General features: G+C 41.4%; 1 protein-coding gene across 1 annotated transcript in view; it reads right to left on the bottom strand.

Moving 5' to 3' along the window:
• The window catches only part of GABBR2 (gamma-aminobutyric acid type B receptor subunit 2), an 878,387-nt gene that overhangs the window by 277,306 nt on the left and 580,027 nt on the right, over positions 1 to 21,054 (bottom strand). The window contains exon 9 of the mRNA XM_065399110.1: positions 201 to 281. Coding sequence (XP_065255182.1) covers positions 201 to 281 — 81 coding nt within the window. The remainder of the gene's footprint in view (positions 1 to 200; positions 282 to 21,054) is intronic.

Here is a 21,054-nt window from a genome sequence, read left to right as displayed (position 1 = left end):
CTCCTTTTGTAGCTTCTAAGAGACTGCATGACACAATAAAATATCAAGCATGAGACACTGGCCCTAATCCCCTCAGCATATGATTTTATAACCTTCTTTTTCAGTAACAGAGTAATAAAACGTGTCTGTATAAAGCATGAAGTCTGAACTATATAGCAATACATATAACTGCTGTGCATCTTTTCCATTTCCTGTCCTACCTTGGAACCTGATGGTGTTGTTGATTATTTCCAGTGTATCAGCTACAGCATTATACTCTCCCACCTTCACTTCCTTTCTATCTGCAGAGAAACAAACAAGTAGGATTGTTTATGTCAGTTCACATCTTCTCAATAATGTAACTGTTTCCCTTTCTTGTTGTTGCTATATTTATATTCAAGATACCACAGAAAATGGCTCAAAGACAAGAAATACACATAAGGAGTATGAATTATTAAAGCAGTGTGGCAGATTTGATATCTATTAGTATAAAAAGAAGCATTTTTGATCTTTTAGAGAAATACAAAGTTATACTGGACAATGTATCTATTAAGTCATCATTCGATACTAATTTGCATAAATAGCAAACTATTCTACTTTAGAATGAACATCTTTTCTAATCCCAAATTGGTAACATTAAATACTGGTTTGGGGTCAAATTACCACCTTTACTCATGCTGAATAGTACCCTTCTGCTCAAGTAGTCCATTTAAACAAATAGGATTGCTTGCTGAATGAAGTATTTCTCAGAGGGAGTAAGGATGGCAGATTCAGACCTTTGATGAGCAGCTTAGTTAAAAGAGCAACTGGGAATCTGACATCTGAATCTTATTGTGAATTAACAACTCATCAATACTCTGACTGGAAAACATAATCCATGTATTTATTGCCAAATTCTATAGGAGCTAGAATACTTGGGTCCCACCTTTCGATGGGTACCCTGGGTTTACAGTTACATACACAGCCCTATTGTTTCTCACATAAATAATTTGATGCAGTACCTTAATATCTCTGGCTATCTATTCTTCATATCATCCCTATTGCCACAGTATTTTGAACTTGTACCTTATATGGTGTGTGTTTGTTTCAGTCTACTGTTCATGTATGACAGGAATTTTCTATTTGACATAAGCTTTCTTGATATTAATAAACTTGTGCACCTCTCCACTTAAACTTACCATTTTACTCTCTTCTTTTTACTTTTTGATCATAGGCATTCAAACCATCAGTATCTGAAATACAGCATTCTCAAATAGCCTTGAGGCAGAGTCTATGGTTTTAAAATTTCTTACTTTTCCCTACAACTTGCGGTTATCCATTTTCCTATTTTTTTAATGTTAGACTTTATCTTATAGTGGTCAGCATCACTTAGTTGAGATTCTAGGCTTACCTTCTTTATTAACTTCTGCATCTGACTTAAGACTCAATCAAAAACTAACAGGATTCAAAGGTTTTCTCTTTATAGCAGGAAATGAATGACAAAATTAACTGCATCAAAGCAAGCTAGTTTCACTAGTAGAGTGGTGAAGCACTGGAATGGGTTCCCTAGGGAGGTGGTGGAATCTCCATCCTTAGAGATTTTTAAGGCCCAGCTTGACAAAGCCCTGGCTGGGATGATTTAGTTGGTGTTGGTCCTGCTTTGAGCAGGGGATTGGACTAGATGACCTCCGGAGGTCTCTTCCAACCCTAATATTCTAAGATTCTATGATTCTAAGCTGCACATCATAGAATAGCAAGATTGATCTATTAACATCAAAGGTGCCAAAGGTGGCACAGAAACTAGGAGAATTTGAGTGGGTTGTTTCTACATTTTCCTACAGTCTGTAAGAACACAAACAAAAATTATCCATGGTAAAAAACTTACCTTGGCAACACTACTAAGAAAACAAATAAAACTACTAGAAACTAAAAGAAAACAATTAGCTGTACCACAAAAATTGTACTCTGCACTGTTTTGAGCACTTGATCCCTGAGTTACTCAAACTAAATACTCATGTTGATCCTATACATGATTGACCAGGGTCGCCCTTCTTCTCATGTCCTTGCACCAGAATCATAGTTTTTTCCCCATGTTGGGTACATGCTATGTCCTGGTCTGTAGCCCTGGCAAGATTTTCCATGGTACACAGCTCCTTCAGGAACTGGCAGACCAACAGACATTCCATAGTTTGCGTTTCACCGCAGTCACATGTATCTTGGTCATTGGAATAGCCACGCTTCTGCATATTGACTTTTAACCTGCCAACTCTTGTGTGAAGGCAATTTAAACATCTTCAGGTCGAACAATCCTCCTTTGTGCCTGCTGTAAAGTGTTCGGCAATGTCAATGTGCAATTTGATGTCCTCATCAAGTATTTCAAGCCGTGTGCACCACATTTCCAGTCGTGTAGCCATAGGCGATTTTTTACATGGTTTCGTTGCATCGCTTTTCTATGATTTCAGGTGGCTAATTGCTGCGGCGTGGCAATGTAACAGCTGTCTGGACTCTTCGACCTGTTGTAATCATTCTATTTATGACACAATACTCCCTGAGCATGGTATTGCCTGGCGCTCCACACAGGGTGGTTATTGTAAGAATATATTATCTCACTCAAGTCCATCAAGGCCACTGTAGCCTGGAGTGGGAAAGTGGCCTCTTTCCTCTGTAATTATTTAAGAGACACATTTTTCCCGGTAGCCAGTCCATTATCCTTATATTTACATTAAAAATAAATCATCCACCCCTCAGCCTTCTATGGAAGAAATGGCACAGGTACAGATGTTGGAAAAGGATTTCTTCTTACATTGAAGCTGTGGATAGGAATGTTTGAAAGAGCTGTGATCATATAGAGCCATAGCTAGTTGTTTTTATTGTATTTATAGAGAGCAATCATATCCTTCTCAACCTTCGTTTTCGTAGGCTAAACAAGCCAAGCTCTTCCAGTCTCCTCTCATAAGATAGGTCCTCTATACCCCTGATCATCCTAGTAGCACTTCTCTGCACCTGTTCCAACTTAAATTAATATCTTTCTTGAACATGGGTGACCAGAATTGTTCACAGTATTTCAAATAAGGTCTTACCATTGCCTTGTACAATGGCATTAATACTTCTCTATCTCTACTGGAAATGTCTTGCCTAATACATCCTAGGATTGCATTTGCTTTATTCACACCTGCATCACACTAGTGTTTCATAGTCATCCTGTGATCGACCCACACACCCAGGTCTCTCTCTTCCTCTGTCACTTCCTACTGACGAGCCCCCATCTTGTAGCAGAAATTTTCATTATTAGACCCTAAGTGAATGATGGTGCACTTTGTACTATTGAATTTCATTGCATTTCTGTTACTCCAGTCTTCATGATAATCCAGATCTTTTTGTATAATATCATGATCCTCCTCTGTATTGATAATACCTCCCATCTTTGTATCAGCAAATTGCATTAGTACACTCCTAATTTTGTACCAATATCTTAATAAAAATATTCACTCAGATTGGTCCCAAAGCCAATTCTTGAGGAACTCCACCTGTATCCTCTCTCCAGTCCTATAGTTCACCTTTCAGCACTACCTGTTGCCTTCTCCCCTTTAGCCTGTTCCTTATCCACTTCACAATTCTTGTACTAATCTCCATCTTTTCTAATGTAACTAATAATTTTCCATGTGTTACCGCATCAAATGCTTTACTAAAGTTCAAGTATATGAGATCTACTGCACCTCCCTTAAATAAATATCAGTTATTTTCTCAAAGAAGGAAAATAGGTTAGTCTGGCATGATCTACCTTTGGTAAACCCATATTGCATTATATCCTGTTTTCCTCTATTCATTTAATTATTCTTTCCTTCCCAATTTCTTCTAAAGCCTTGCATATTATTGAGGTCAGACTAATAGGTCTGTAATTGTCGGACCATTTTTCCCCCTTTTTAAATATAGGTATGACGTTAGCTATTCTCCAGTCATATGGTATTACCCCCAAATAGATAGATTTATTAAAAATCCTTGCTATTGGACTAGCAGTCTCATGTGCCCACTCTTTCAGTATTCTGGGATGGAAATTATCCTATCATCCCCAATTTTAACACATTAAGCTCCTTAAGTTTTATTAATCGGGAAACTGTTCCTGACCATGAGTTCTGCATGAGTGTGTGGACTCATTTTTAGTGGAGTTACTGGAAAGCCGCTGAAGCAGTATGACAGCAAAGTCCCTTTCAATACCATAGAAATTGCCCTATTTTCAAATAATTTTTAAAAGGACGTCAAGAGGTCATCAAGTCCAGACTGATGTACTGAGGCAGGACCAAGTAAATCTAGGCCATCCCTGACAGGTGTTCATCCACCTGTTCTTAAAAACCTCAAGTCATGGGGATTCCACAGCCTCCCTTGGAAGCCTATTCCAGATCTTAACTACCCTTAGGGTACGTCTATACTACCCGCTGGATCGGTGGGTAGCGATCTATCTATCGGGGATCGATTTATTGCGTGTAGTGTAGACACGATAAATCGATCCCCGATCGCTTTCCCGTCGACTGCTGAACTCCAGCTCGGCGAGAGGCGGAAGCAAATTCGACGGGGGAGCTGCAGCCGTCGATCCCGCGCCGCGAGGACGCGAAGTAAGTAATTCTAAGTCGATCTAAGATACGTCGACTTCAGCTACGCTATTCTCATAGCTGAAGTTGCAGATGTTAGATCGATCCCTCCCCCAGTGTAGACCAGGCCTTAGAGTTAGAAATGTTTTCCTTATATCCAACCTAAATTTCCCTTGCTGCAGATTAAGCCTGTTACTTCTTATCCTACTTTCAGTGGACATGGAGAACTGATCATCATCCTCTTTATAACAGCCCTTAACCTATTTGAAAATTGTAAACAGGTCCCTCCCTCCCCTTCAGTTATTGTTTCTCAAGACTAAACATGTCTAATTTTTTTAATCTTTCCTCATAAATCAGGTTTTCTACACCTTTTATAATTTTTGTTGCTCTCCTCTGTACTCCCTCCAATTTGGCCACATCTTTCCTAAAGTGTGGTGCCCAGAATTGGACAAAGTACTCCAGCTGAGGCTTCACCAGTGCTGAGCAGAGCAGGGCAATTACTCCCATGTCTTACATACAACAATCCTGTTAACACACCCAGAATGATATTTGCCTTTTTTGCAAATGCATCACATTGTTGACGCATATTCAATGTGTGATTCACTACAATTATCAGGTTCTTTTCAGCAGTATGACCACCTAGCCAATTATGCCCCATTTTGTAGTTGTGTATTTGATTTTACCTTCCTAAGTGAAGTATTTTGCACTTGTCTTTATTGAATTTAATCTGGCTGATTTCAGACCCTTTCTGGAAATTGTCAAGGTAATTTTGAATTTATAATCCTGTCCTTCAAAGTGCTTGTAACCCTTCCCAGCTTGGTGTCATCTGCAAATTTTATAAGCACACTCTCCACTCCATTATCCAAGTCATTAATGAAGATATTGAATAGTACTGGACCCAGGACTGACCCCTGTGGTACCCCTAGGGTGACCAGATAGCAAGTGTGAAAAATCGGGACAGAGTGTAATAGGCACCTATATAAGAATCCCCAAATATCAGGACTGTCCCTATAAAATCGGGACATCTGGTCACCGTAGGTACCCCACTAGTTACTCCCTCCAAGTTTGACAGGAAGCCCTTGATAACCAGTCTTTGAGTACAGTCTTTCAACCACTTGTGGACCCACCTTATAGAAATTTCATCTAGACCACATTTTCCTAGTTTGCTTATGAGAATGTCATGCAGGTCTGTGTCAAAAGGCTTACTAAAATCGATACATTACACCTGATGCTTCCCCCTCCCCACCATCCACTAGGCCAGTAACCCTATAACAGAAGAAAATTCACTGAATGTTTAAACTTTTAAAAACTTTATAAAATGGTGAAAAATAATGAAAACAGAAACCTGACCAAACCACAACATGGTAATTATCACTAGGACTGCTCATTAAAATTAAGAAGGATTTAAATAATAAATAGGATTGTCTTTATTCATTATAATTCTAAAAACAAAAACCAGCTACTCATTATAACTTGTCATGAAAACCCTACTCTCATCTTTCCTCACTTTTTTTTACCATTTTTTATTTTACCATTTTATTTTACCATGATTTCAAGGGATTAATGGCCCGCCACATCATTTATAGTACAGAACACATCTCTGCACGGGGATGGATGCAGGTAGAATGGCTGCAAAGATGGGGCATCTGGGCATCCTGTGCACTGAAGGGAGATTCTGCGTTGACTTTGAAGGGCCTTGTCCAGTAGGAACCACTGGGGTGGACTGGAAAAAGGCTACTGAATCTTGACTTATCAGGATCCAGTGGCTGGGAATCTCCATGTAGAAGGTGCAGAGAGGCTAGGATAACAGTTACATAGAGGCTGCACTATGGACTCCTAGCCTCCTTGAAGATAAGAGTGTGCACTCCATCCTCAACACCCCCTTTCTGCCTTTACGCTGGGAGAACAAAGAAAAGTTTTAGTGCCAGATTTGAATTTAGGTGCTTGAAAAGACTTGCTAATATGACTGGACAGACATACACAATTGCAAATATTTTGAGCTATGCAGCCACTTGCTCCACCTATCTGTGGTCTGTCACTTGGCATCTCTGAAGCAATGTCACAGGCATATAGGCCAATAAAAATCACATTCAGATATTGGAGTCCTAATATCCTGTGATTTTAAATATCAACCTATTTAGCTCCCTCCCTTCTCAGAGATTTCTCACCTTTTTCTCTTTTCCAGAGACCCTTTTCTTCCCAACATCCCCCAGGTCTCCTTCCCATTTACTTGGTGGTGTCTTTGGGGAGCATCTAGCTGGCCCTCTTGCCTTTCCTTTGAGGAACAACTGGCTGGTCTAACCCCTGCCATCAGGCTCTTCAGGTTGGGGTGACAGGAAGGCTCTCTTTCTTCTAAATTACACTGCTCTACAGCCAAAATGCTTCTGAAATAAATGTAGTCAAACTTTACTAATTCTGGGTCACTGAGAACGAAAATGATGTTTAAAATTGTTGATTGGCTCTAGTTTTCAAGATATGCTATTGGGTCAGTATATACGACCCTTGACTTGGGAATGGCGGAGGATAAGTGAGTTATAAAGGGAAGGGATCTCAATTTAAACCAGAAATGACTAAAATACATCTTTGACTGGATCTATGAATAAATCTATGACTGGGTTTGGACAGTACTTGCTTTTTAGGCAAAACAATGAATGATGCAATCTGAAGCTGGTATTGCATCATACATGATATTAATTGCATCATGTTATTCCTAGAAGTCATGGATGATGCAATCATAACGAAGCTTACATCACTCTGCTGAACAAATTGCCCTATATCAGCTCTAGAAATCATACAGTGTCATGCTCTCTTATTTGTCAGTGTTTGATTTTGCAAAGGGACACATTTCTGTTTAGCCAAAGTGAGCGGAGATGCCTTGTACTTGTGTGAACAGTGCAGATAACTTCTGCTATGTTTGTGGTGAAGTGACTTTTGCATCACAAAAGCGCAGTATAACCACTATGGATAAGAAAGCCTATCACCTTTATTTTGGCTGCAAAATTGGAGATCAGGACAAGAGGTGGGCCCCACACATATGCTGCAACACTTGTGCAACAAATCTTCACCAGTGGTTGAACAGGAAAAGGAAATCTATGCCTTTTGCAGTGCCAATGATTTGGAGAGAGCCAACAGATCATACCAGCAATTGTTACTTCTGCATGGTGCCTCCAGTTGGGAAAGGTGTGTCAAAGAAGAAAAAGTGGACTGTGCATTATCCAAACATTCCATCAGCTATACGCCTAGTACCCCACGGAGAAGGACTGCCGGTTCCTGATGCACCAGAATCATTCTCACTTGAGTCAGATGAGGAAGAGGAAGAGGATGAAACTTCTGGTCCTGAACCATCAATGACACAGGACCCACATTTTCTCCCATCCTCCTCCTCTGAACCACACCTCATAACACAAGGTGAACTGAATGACCTTGTCAGGGATTTGGAACTACCCAAGAGTAAGGCAGAGCTGTTGGGCTCCAGACTACAGCAGTGGAATCTCCTGGCAGGTGATGTTAGGGTTTCCATGTTCCGTGACCGTCAAAAGGATCTTGTCCCATTCTTCTTCATGGAAGGTGACCTTGTAGCCTGCAACAACATCGATGGTGTGATGGCAGCCCTCAACATCGTTCACGATCCAGATGAGTGGAGACTGTTCATTGATTCATCAAAGACGAGTCTTAAAGCTGTTTTACTGCATAATGGCAATGTTTTGCCATCAATTCCAGTTGGTCATGCAGTCCATATGAAGGAAACCTATGACAACATGAAACAACTTTTGAGGTGCATAAACTATGACCAACATCAGTGGCAGCTTTGTGGCGATTTGAAGGTTGTTGCTCTCTTGCTTGGTCTGCAGACTGGATACACAAAGTACTGCTGTTTTCTCTGTGAATGGGATAGTCGTGCAAGAGATTCCCACTACATCAAGAAAGATTGGCCACTCCGACAGTCATTGGAGCCTGGGAGGAAAAGTGTTCAGCATCCACCACTTGTTGAATCAAGGAAGATTTTGTTACCACCCTTACACATCAAGCTGGGTCTGATGAAGAACTTTGTCAAGGCCATTGACAAAACACAAGCAGCTTTCAAGTACCGCCGTGGAAAATTTTCCAAGGTTAAGTGAAGCTAAGATAAAGGAAGGTGTCTTTGTTGGTCCTCAGATTCGTGAACTTCTTCGAGATGATACATTTGACCATGCACTGCGTGGCAAGGAAAAGACGGCATGGAAAGCCTTCCAGTTAGTGGCAATAAATTTTCTCGGAAACAAGGCAGACAACTACAGGTTGTTGGTGGAAAACCTCCTCAAGGCATACAAAAGCCTTGGTTGCAACATGTCACTAAAGATACATTTTTTGCACTCTCATCTAGATTTTTTTCCACCGAACTGTGGAGCAGTGAGCGACGAGCACGGCGAGCGATTTCACCAGGACATTGCAACAATGGAGAAACGCTATCAGGGCAAATGGAGCCCATCAATGCTTGCAGACTATTGCTGGACAGTGATAAGAGATGCTCCATTTAATGAATACAAGAGACAAGCCAAGAAGCGCCGAGTAGACACTGAATAGGACTAAACGATGTACATAATAGTTTTTTGCCTTTTGTTTCATAATAAATTTTATTTATATAACCTTTTTGCTGATTTTTAAAGTGTTACATAAACAGGACAGGTGAAATATTATCATGTAAAGCAACCATAAACACATGAAAAGACCTAGGTTTACAATTTATGATTAAAACTCTACTATCTACACAATATACAGACATAAAATGTAAAAAGTTAAATATCTTAGAAACAGTAGCCAATCAGTTGTTTTAATTGTCATATTTGAATTCAGCACATCAAAATACATAATAAATAGCACATTTTATCTCTGAAGCAGACGACTTCTCAAAAATTGTAGACCAGTGTTATCTGGTGCACTACTTGCACTTGGAGGTGCACTACTTGCCTGAGGCAACCCAGACTGCATCAGAAAGCTGACTAGGAAACTGGGTTATTTTTTAGTTTGTTTGCTGTCTTTGCTTAAAGCATTTTCCCAGTCTTGAGATGTCCTGAAGAGCCAGCACTCTCTTTGGGAACAGAGAACACACCATTTGAAATATTTATAAGCATGTTCTAGAGCAATTCCATAAAGTCTCAAGAGTTGTCCCATGCTTGGACACCTTTATGTTATCCACAGGGGTATCTGGGGACAAAAGAACTTAGATGTCTAGATGTCACTTTAGGTTCCTAAATCCAACATATAAGCTCCACTGAGAGCCTCAAAAACCCTTCTCAGCTGCCGCCTAACTCTGTAGGTACCTAAAATCCCTACATGCTAAAATTTCCACCATTAAAGTTCCCTGGGCACCTAAGTTTGTGTTGTTGGGCATGGGTACAGCTGCCTCAGCACAGGCACCTGGGCACCTATCTCAAACCTAAGCCCCCCTTTTCACCTTAGGACATTCTAGTCAAAACTGTAGAAAGTTCTCTGTCTTTCTCTGCCCTGTACTGATTTGGCTACTCTAACCCTACTCTTCTCTTACAATCCCTTTGCCTTAGCATCACTCCACACCTGTGCTTCTCAGCCTGTTCTCCCTGATCCTGTCCCCTTTGCCCCTCCTTGCCTTTTCTTTCCATTTAGCTGATCCCCTACTAAGTAAACTCCCCCAGCCCAAAGTGGAACAAACATGCCATTTGCTACCATCACATTGCTCACTCGGCTTGTTTGTCTGGCCCCTTCCCCTACCCTGTGTCTGTTGTGTCCATTTAGATTGTAAGTTCTTCAGAGCAGAGACCATCCTCTACTCTTTGTTTGTACAGTGCATAGCACAATTAGGCCCTATTCATGGTTGACCCTTAAGCACTACTGTAATAATCTTGGCTATTAATAATAAATAATCCTCCTCCTTCTCCTCAACCTAGGCATTCGCTCCCTGTCTTGACAACAGGGTGCAATCCGGTAGGCAGTCTCAGAGCATGCCTAAACCTACCCAAAATGGCTGCAGTAGAAAGAAGTGGTGAGTCCCCCCCTCCCCCCATTATAACTTTTAGCCCAGTCATTAGGGCACTCATGCAGGATGTGAGAACCCGAGGTTCAATTCCCCTCTCTGCTTGATGTGGAGAGATACTCCTAGGGGGATTCTGCACCAAAAAATCCCAAATTCTGTGCCAAAAAAGCAAAATTATGCATATTTTATTTGTCATAATAATTCAATATAATCACACCAGTCTCGCTTATTTTAGTAATTTATTTAAATTATCATACAGAAAAAAAATCACAATAACTGTTCAGCATTTCCTAAACACATGAAAGTTAAGTTACAAATACTTGGTAACCAATACCCTGCATTCCAGTTATAATCCTGGATTTTCATTTAAATTACATTACTTTTATTTTGGTGTTTGATGTTGTGTAAAGTAGACTGTCACTTTAAATTGCTCAGACTTTCACACATGAAAGTCATACATTTTTGCTAATCATTGTCCCGCATTTTTTTAAATGGATGAGCTGTAATCTAACCCCACTGTGCCTCTCTGGCACAGAAAAAAAGCGAGAAAGCACATAGACCTTCCTAGCTGAGTTTTCCGTTACTGTCATTTACAATAAGGCTCCTTTACACCATTCTGGCAAAGTAAAGGAGCCATAATTGACTTAGAATGGGAACAATTAACTAACAATGGGAACATTAGCAGCCTGCCTGCTTAGTTGTTACATTTCTGCTCTGCCTCAGGGACAGCCTGCTTCACACAGTCCTACGCCTCCCAACCCAGGATGCAGCAACAGCGAGCAAGAGGCAGGGCCAGCTCCAGGGTTTTTGCCGCCCCAAACAGCCAAAAAAAAAAAAAAAGCCGCGATCTGCGGCGGCAATTCGGCGGGAGGTCCTTCGCTCCAAGCGGGAGTGAGAGACCGTCCGCCGAATTGCCGCTGAATAGCTGGATGTGCCGCCCCTATCCAGAGTGGCCGCCCCAAGCACCTGCTTGACAAGCTGGTGCCTGGAGCCGGCCCTGGCAAGAGGGATGGAGTGAGTCTCTCTCACTTGTTCACAGGTAGGCAGGCGCCCAGCCTCCCTCCTCCCCCGCGCAGTGATCTGCTCTCTCCTGCTGGCTGCTCCCAGCAGACATGGGGAAGGGGCGTGTGTTCCCCTCAGGGCCGGCTCCAGGCACCAGCGAAAGAAGCAGGTGCTTGGGGCGGCCAATGGGAAGGGGGATAGCACATCGTGGTCTTTGGCGGCAATTCGGCGGTGGGTCCCTCAGTCCATTTGACATGTCATACATCTGCATAAGAACAAAAGAACAGCCATATTGGGTCAGAACAATGTTCCATCTAGACCAGTATCCTGTCTTCTAACAGTGGCCAATGCCAGGTGTTTCAGAGGGAATGAACAGAACAGGTAATCATCAAGTGATCCATCCCCTGTCACCCATAACTAGCTTCTGGCAAACAGAGCCTAGGGACACTTCAGAGCATGGTTTTGTTTTCCTGCCCATCCAGGCTAATAGCCATTGATGGACCTATCCTCCATTAACTTATCTAGTTCTTTTCTGAACCCTGTTATAGTCTTGGCCTTCACAACATCCTCTGGCAAAGAGTTCCACAGGTTGACTGTGTGTTGTGTGAAGAAATACTTCCTTTTGTTTGTTTTAAACCTGCTGCCTATTAATTTCATTTGGTGACCCCCTAGTTCTTGTGGTATGAGAAGGAGTAAATAACACTTCCTTATTTACTTTCTCCATACCCAGTCATGATTTTATAGACCTCTATCATATCCCCCTTTAGTCCTCTCTTTTCCAAGCTATAAACTCCCAGTCTTATTAATCTCTCCTCATATGGAAGCTGTTCCATATGCCTAATCATTTTTGTTGCCCTTTTCTGTACCTTTTCCAATTCCAATATACCTTTTTTGGAATGGGGCGACCAGATCTGCCTCCAGTATTCAAGATGTGGGTGTACCCTGGATTTATATAGAGACAATATTTTATTTTCGGTCTTACTATCTATACTTTTCCTCATGGGCGGCAGCTGAACCCCTCCTTTGGGGAGGCTAGCCCGCCAACCCTCCCCTTCTGCCTGAGCCCCCCCCCCCCCCCGCAGCATGCTGGAGTCCCAAGGCCCTCCCACCCCGCGGCCAGAGGAGCCCTGAGGCACCCCTGGGGCCAAAGAAGCCCCAGCCTGCCTGCCCCAGCTGCGCCCACCTGCCCCTGGTTCCCCCCACATCAAACGCCTGGCCAGCCCCAGTGCCCGGCCGAGCCGCTGCCCTCCCCCTGAGCACATGGCTGGCCCCAGCGCCCGTCAAGTCACTGGCCACCCCAAGTGCCAGGTCGCTGGCTCAACCCCGGCCAGTCCGAGCACTGCCCCTGGCGCTGGTGGGCCTGAGCTCCAGGCCACTGGCCGGCTTCAGGGTAGAGAGGGAGGTAGAGCGGGGCCTCTCGGGGAACATGGGCGGGGCCAGAGCTTGGGTCAGGGGAGGGTTAGCCTGCCCTGGCCTTTAATACCTGCCACCCATTCCTTTCCTAATGATTCCCAACATTCTGTTAGCTTTTTTGAGTGCCACTGCACACTGAGTGGATGTTTTCAAAGAACTATCCACAATGACTTCAAGATATCTTTCTTAAGTAGTAACAGCTAATTTAGTATGTAATATACATTTTGTATGTATAGTTGGGATTATCTTTTCCAATGTGCATTACTTTGCATTTATAAACACTGAATTTCATCTGCCATTTTGTTGCCCAGTCACCCAGTTTTGTGAGATCCCTTTGTGACTTTTTCCAGATCATTTATGAATATGTTGAATAGGATTGGTGCAGGTATAGACCCTTTGTTTCCTATCTTTTAACCAGTTACCGATCCATGACAGGACCTTCCCTCTTATCCCATGACAGCTTACTTTGCTTAAGAGCCTTGGTGAGGCTAGAGTGATCTGAGTAGAGTAAACTGAGTAAACTACAGTAGTCTGATAAAAGAAAGAAATCTGTTTTCATGGGTATTTTTCATTTGCAAGAAGTAGAGATGGGAATAACATACTCCTTTTATTCAGTCAATTAACTGGATAAATCAATTTTGGAATTTTGTTGAAGTTCAATTAACTATTAAGTTAATAAACTATTTGCATGCCAATGTCATGATAGGGAAAATATACCAATTATACCACAAACATACCAGTTATATAGCAATATACCTCAGCTATATGCAATGGCAAAAATCCTAATTTACATTATACAAGGATGTGGCAATGTATCCTGTTTCTGCAGTAAGAGGCACCAAGAGGCATACTAGCTGCAAAAGCCTGTCATAAAGTGAATTTCACCATTGAGAAAAATGCACTATATCCCAGAATAATCCCAGAGATACCTCAGTCTGATTGCAGTAGACATGTCTAAAGGTTACACTAGATATAGCAAAACAGAAACTTATTGCAATATAGCAGCCTAGAATCATTATAGCAACATCACTAATGGCAGAGAACTCTATGAGCATCCTGAAACTCCTTTGGGACTTCTACAAGTAAAGCTGCTCCTTAGTGTATTGGCTAATTGCTTATCCACAGTTTTGAGATAAAGCATGCTGCCTTCTTAAACCCATTCACTACAGCATGCAATGGCTACAGACAAATGATTTTCTGGAAGTGTCTGTGTTCTGGGGGACATCTTGCTCCAGGCTTTTCAATGTACAGCAATCAAAAAAGCTTTTCAAACCTGAGCCATTCTTTTTAGGTGACAAATCTGAGGAACTGTCCCAGATTGACGTGTCAGTAGAGGTGGTTTTGGAACAAATTGATAAACAATAATAAGTCACCATGACCAGATGGTCTTTACCCAAGAGTTCGGAAGGAACTCAAATGTGAAATTGCAGAACTACTAACTGTGGTATGTAACCTATCATTTAAATCAGCTTCTGTACTAGATGACTGGAGGATAGCAAATGTGATGCCAATTTTTAAAAAAGGCTCCAGAGGCGATCCCGGCAATTACAGGCTGATGAGCCTGACTTTAGTACCGGGAAAACTGATTGAAACTATGGTAAAGAACAGAATTATCAGACACATAGATGAACAGCATGTCCTGGTACCCACAAGAAGAGAGGCAATTCTTGATTTAGTCCTAAGTGGAGCACAAGATCTGGTTCAAGAAGTGAATATACCTGAACTTCTTGTTAATGGTGACCATAATGTAATTAAATTTAACACACCTGTGGGGGAAAACATGCCAAAGAAATCCACAAAAGTGGAATTTAACTTTAAAAATGGGAATGGTACAAAAATGAGGAAGCTAGTTAAATGGAAATTAAAAGGAACAGTCACAAGCGTTAAATGCCTGCAAACTGTATGGAGATTATTTTCAAACACCATAATAGAGGCTCAAACTAAATGTATACATCAAATAAAAAAGAACAGTAAGAGGGCCAAAAAAATGCCACCAAGGATAAACAGCAGAGTAAAAGAGGCAGCTAGAAGTAAAAAAGCACCCATTAAAAATTAGAAGTCAGATCCCAGTGAGGAAAATAGAAGGGAGTATAAACTCTGGCAAATCAAATGTAAAAGTATAATTAGGCAGGCTAAAAAAGAATTTGAAGCAAAAGACACAAAACTAACAGCAACCTTTTTTTTAAGTACATCAGAAGCAGGAAGCCTGCCAGATAATCAGTGGGGTCACTGGATGGTGTTAAAGGAGCATTCAAGGAAGACAAGGCCATTGTGGAGAAGCTAAATGAATTCTTTATATTGATCTTCACTTCAGAGGATGTGAGGGAGATTCCCCCACCTGAGCCATTCTTTTTAGATAACAAATCTGAGGAACTGTCCCAGACTGAGGTGTCGATAAAGGAGGTTTTGGAACAAATTGATAAATTACACAATAATAGGTTACCAGAACCAGCTGGTATTCACCCAAGATTTCTGAAGGAACTCAAATATGAAATTGCAGAACTACTAACTGTGGTATGTAACCTATTGCTTGGATCAGCCTCTGTACCAGATGACTAGAGGATAGTGAATGTAAAAGTTGCTTTTTTTTAAAAAGGCCCAAGGGCAATCCTGACAATTATAGGCTAGTAAACCTAACTTCAATATCAGGCAAATTGTTTGAAACTACAGTAAAAACAGAATTATCAGACACATTGATGAACATGATTTGTTGGGGAAGAAATATGTAAAGAGAGATCATGCCTCATCAATCTACAGAATTATTTGAGGGAGTCAACAAGCATGTGGACAAGGGAGATCCAATCGATATAGTGTACTTGGACTTTCAGAAAGCCTTGACAAGGCCCTCACCAAAGATTCTTAAGCAAATTAAGCTGTCATGAGATAAGAGGGAAGATCCTCTCAGGAATCAGTAACTGGTTAAAAGACTGGTTAAAACAAAAGGTAGGAATAAATGGTCACTTTTCACAATGAAGAGAGGTAAATAGTGGGGTTCCCCATGGATCTGCACTGAGACCAGTGCTGTTCATCATTTTCATAAATGGTCTGGAAAAAGGGGTAAATTTGTGAAGTGGCAAAATTTGCAGATAATACAAAACTACTCAAGATAGTTAAGTCCATAGCAGATTGCGAAGAGTCACAAAGGGATCTCACAGAACTGGGTGACTGGGCAACAAAATGGCAGATGAAATTGAGTATTTATAAATGCAAAGTAATGCACATTGAAAAACATAATCCCAACTATACATACAAAATGGTGGGGTCTGAATTAGCTGTTACCACTCAGGAAAGAAATCTTGGAGTCATCATGGAGAGTTCTCTGAAAACATCTGTTCAATGTGCAGTGGCAGTCAAAAAATGAACAGAATGTTAAGAACCATTAGGAAAAGGTTAGATAATAACATAGAAAATATCATAATGCCACTGTATAAATGTCGGGTATGTCCACAGCTTGAATAACACTAGCAGTTCTGGTCACCCATCTCAAAAAACATATACTAGAATTGGAAAAGGTAAAAAGAAGGGCAACCAAAATAATTAGGGGTATAGAACAGATTCCATATGAGGAGAGATTAAAAAGATTGGGACTGTTCATCCTACAAAAGAGATGAATAAAGGGGGATATGATAAAAGTCGATAAAATCATAAATGGAATGGAGAAACTGATTAGGGAAATGTTATTTACCCATTCAGATAACACAAGAACTAGGGGTCACCCCATGAAATTAATAGGCAGCAAGTTTAAAACAAACATAAGGAAGTAGTTCTTCACACAGACACAGTCAACCTGTGGAACTCATTGCCAGGGGATGTTGTGAAGGCCAAAAGTATAAGAGGGTTCAAAAAAGAATTAGATACATTCATGGAGGATAGGTCTATCAATGGCTTACAGCCATGATGGTGAGGGATGCAACTACATGCTCCAGATGTCCCTAAATCTCCAACTGCCAGAAGCTTGGATAGGATGACAGGAGATGGATCACTTGAAACTACCCTCTTGTATATATTCCCTATGAAGCATATGGCACTGGCCCAGTATGTCTGTTCTTATAATCTTATGCTTCTTTTTTATGATCAAACTTGTAGCAGAATTTTCTTTGGCATTTGGTTCTGAAGATTATATGGCCAAATACTTGTAATAATAATTTTTCTAAATAATGATAGCAGAGACAAGTTAATAAAATAAGTAGAATAGGATTTTATTTTCCTCAGTTTAATCTTTTTCTATCAGTCTTTCTTAATTTAACTTTGTGTTGAATATTTTACTTATGGAAGTGACAGTGCCAATTGCATAAATGAAGATGCATTGAGATTTGCACATAAAGGAACACTGAAATCCCTGTTTCATAGTTTAATGGCTACATTTATTTTCCAGATTTGACACAATCCTTTATAGGACAATTGAATTTTCCATGTAGCTTTATAGTAAAAGGTTATTAACTTTTGCAGAGGAAACATTTAACAATGTTCCTTAAAAAAAATATCCTGTTTTCCTCCCCATTGGTTCCTCTAGCTCTCACAATCCCCACAAATTCCAGACTTTCCTCTCCCTCAAACATATGCATATTATGCCATTATCTTGAACAAATGAAACTTCTGAGCATTTAAATTAAACACTAAATTATTCCTCTGATTCAGAATAATTTAACTGAGTTTTGCCTAGATTATCTGGAGTAACTGTCAAATTCTGTCATCAGCTTATGCTTTCCAATGCTGTCAACTAGCTCCTTTGCTCAGCACAAAGTCCCTGCTGAGGCCAGCTTGCCAGCATTGGGTATGGGAAGGCTCTGAGGGAGCACAGAGGAGGGATAGGCAGGAGGAAGTGTGTGTAGGGCTGAGGGAGAAAATTTGAATTTGAATAATGGAGATAAGTGGAGGCTGGAGTGAGGGGAAAAGGTGCTAGTGTGGGGAGAACCCCTGTGTAAGCAACTCTTACATTGGTGAGCACTTACTTACAGGAGTAGTCCCACTGACTTCAGAAGAATATTTGTGTAAGCTAGTGCTCACCAATGCAGAATTGCACAGTCTAGGCCAGGGATCGGCAACCTTTGGCACGTGGCCCATCAGGGAAATCCGCTGGCAGGCTGGGCCAGTTTGTTTACCTGCAGTGTCCGCAGGTTCGGCCGATCACAGCTCCCACTGCCCGCGGTTCGCCGTTCCAGGCCAATGGGGGTTGCGGGAAGCGGCGGCCAGCATATCCCTCGGCCTGCACTGCTTCCCGCAGCCCCCATTGGCCTGGAACGGCGAACCGCGGCCAGTGGGAACTGCAATAGGCCGAACCTGCGGATGCTGCAGGTAAACAAACCGTCCCGGCCTGCCAGCATATTTCCCTGATGGGCCGCGTGCCAAAGATTGCCGATCTCTGGTCTAGGCCTTTATATGCACCTCTGCCTCAGTGCTTTTGCCTGGTATGCCAGGGTAGCCATGGCATGGGGGCATCCTGAATACGTCTACTGCAGAAATTAAGGCAACAGTGCCATGGGGAAATCTTGAACTGCCAGTGTTTCAGCTCTGCTGCCTTAGTGATCTGCTGCACAAAGCACAAGTGCTGTGAAAAGACAAGGGTTTGATGGACAGGCCATGTAAAGGGGCCAGGTAATAGAGCCAGGGATATGTGTGGGATAAACAGAGAGAGAGTAAGGAATGTGTTTGTAGGGGCCTTCTTGTGCCCCCATCCATGCCCTCCCTCCCTTAATGCTCCTGTAATGGAAATAGAGCCAATAACTTAGTGGGGAGAGGAGAGCTAGCGAATTAAGACATAGTTTTGCCAGGGAGAAAGAAAACTGGGGATTTGTGGATGGAGCAAGAAGTTCCACTGTATGAGTATGCTGCCCTCAGACTCCCACGAACTAGGATCCCACTTTCATGCTGTCCCCTTTGATGCCCCCATAAGCCATAATCTCTGTAGAAGGTTTTCACCCTTCCCAGCTGTAGTCCTGGTGTGATGGATTTGCACCCTTAACTCTAAGATTTGTGTGGGGAATGTATTTATGCTTTCAAGTGGTATCACATCACATGGTATCTCTGTGTAGGAAAAATTGCCTCTTCTCAACTAATTGAATATACTTTGACAACAAATAACAAATTACTGGCATTCAGTAAAGGACTGATTCTGATACCTTTAGTCACATTTCATAGAATCACAGAATCATAGAATATCAGGGTTGGAAGGGACCTCAGGAGGTCATCTAGTCCAACCCCCTGCTCAAAGCAGGACCAATCCCCAACTAAATCATCCCAGCCAGGGCTTTGTCAAGCCTGACCTTAAAAACCTCTAAGGAAGGAGATTTCACCACCTCCCTAGGTAACCCATTCTAGTGCTTCACCACCCTCCTAGTGAAAAAGTTTTTCCTAATATCCAACCTAAACCTCCCCCCACTAACCCAAAGTATCCATTTACTCAAAGCTACTTCCAATTTAGCTGAAAATTCACCATTCACAAGCCATTTCCATCCCACTGAGAGGTAGCGCCGCTATGCAGAAACATGGCCATGGCATTGGAAGAGGGGGAGGGCCAACGGGGGCATGTCAGGACATGCCCGGGTACTTGAATTGCCTTAATCCAGCTCAGCTCCTGATTAAATTCATTTTTAAATAATCCTCTCCTTCCTTGGCATTTACACCCTTCAGTTACTTATTAAATGTTTTCTTGTTCATCCTTATTCATTGTTAGGTCATGATACATGTATTTAGTTCTTTTAGAACCAAATCATCAGCCAGTGAGAGGATTTAGGGAGGGCTAAATCCTCTCTGTGACTGGTGGTGGGCCCATGACTAAGAGGGTTGGGGAAGAAATAACTGGGGAGAAGTCTGGTTGAATAGTATTAGCACAGAGCCTGAGCTGATAGTCACAAACATCAGGAGAATCCAAGAACCCACTCTAAATTTGTATGGGTTCTGTGAAAACTGTTGTTTGCACAGCTCTGCTTTAACCAATCCTGCTTTTGTGCTGCTTACTTTGTAATCTGTTTAATAAAATAAATACCCTGAACTGCAAAAGCTAGAAATGCCATTTTAAATACCTTACATTAACTCAGTAATGTAATCTAAGAGTTATGGAAACTAATTTAGTGCAAAATAACCACAGAGGCATTTTTTTGTTGTGGTATCTTGCAGAAGCTTGTAGCACATCAACATTATCATAATTTACAATGCATTATTGTTCTGATAGACCAGGAAGCTTTTCAGTGATCCTCACCACGAATCAACAATTAAGTCCATGCCCCACATTTCTAGCTCAGAGAAGTCACAACTGCAAGCTTATAAATAATGAGTGAGTGAGCCTTTCTTTATGTATTTCTATCCACTTTTAAACAGTTGCAACAGTTTCTTTGTTTAAAGACAATAGTGCTGAGATTAACAATTGCAGTTCAAATGAGGAGTAAAATGTCAGGTTGTGTAAATAATTATTCTTCACAGTAGCTGTCGGAAAGGAAGAGAAGACAAGGAGACAGGAGGAGAAAAAGGAGAGGGAGAAAAGTGCATGTGTGTGAGAGAGCCAGAGTGCAAAGGAAGGATTTGAATTACTGTAGTGTTCTGTATTCATTATAATTAGAGGTGACAAACTAGTTTTGCTAGTATAAGAGCATCCCCGACCCTTCGCCCACAAGTTAAACTGAATGTTTTTGACATTCAAGAGAGACTGGATACATTTTCACCCCCCATCATTTTTCATTTTCATATAAGTCTGCAATTCTTGATTCTTGCTCAGATGAAATGCAGAAGGGTCATAATAATAAAACTTAGCACTTTACATTATTAAAGCACCGTATATAAAATTTACTGATAATTAATCCTCATAGTACCTCCCCTATGCATTATTATTCCATTTTAAAGATGAGGAAAAAAAGACAGAAAGGTTAAGTGCTGAAGGCCAAAGAATGTGCATTAATGGTAGAGCCAGGATGAGAATTCAGAAGTCCTTGACTTCCAACCCTGTGCTCATTCTACTAGACTATTAATGACATTTAGCCTGACAGGAAGTAATAAGTAAGTATGTTACATGTCACAAGAAACACTGATCTAATGAATTTTCCAGTCCAGCTTTACGAATTCAAAAGATTCACATAATACGGTAAGTGTGTTCATTTCTGGATGCTTATCAAA

The sequence above is a fragment of the Emys orbicularis genome, chromosome 2 (assembly GCF_028017835.1).
Source record: "Emys orbicularis isolate rEmyOrb1 chromosome 2, rEmyOrb1.hap1, whole genome shotgun sequence".
Taxonomy (NCBI): domain Eukaryota; kingdom Metazoa; phylum Chordata; order Testudines; family Emydidae; genus Emys; species Emys orbicularis.
This window is presented reverse-complemented; position numbering and strand designations above follow the sequence as displayed.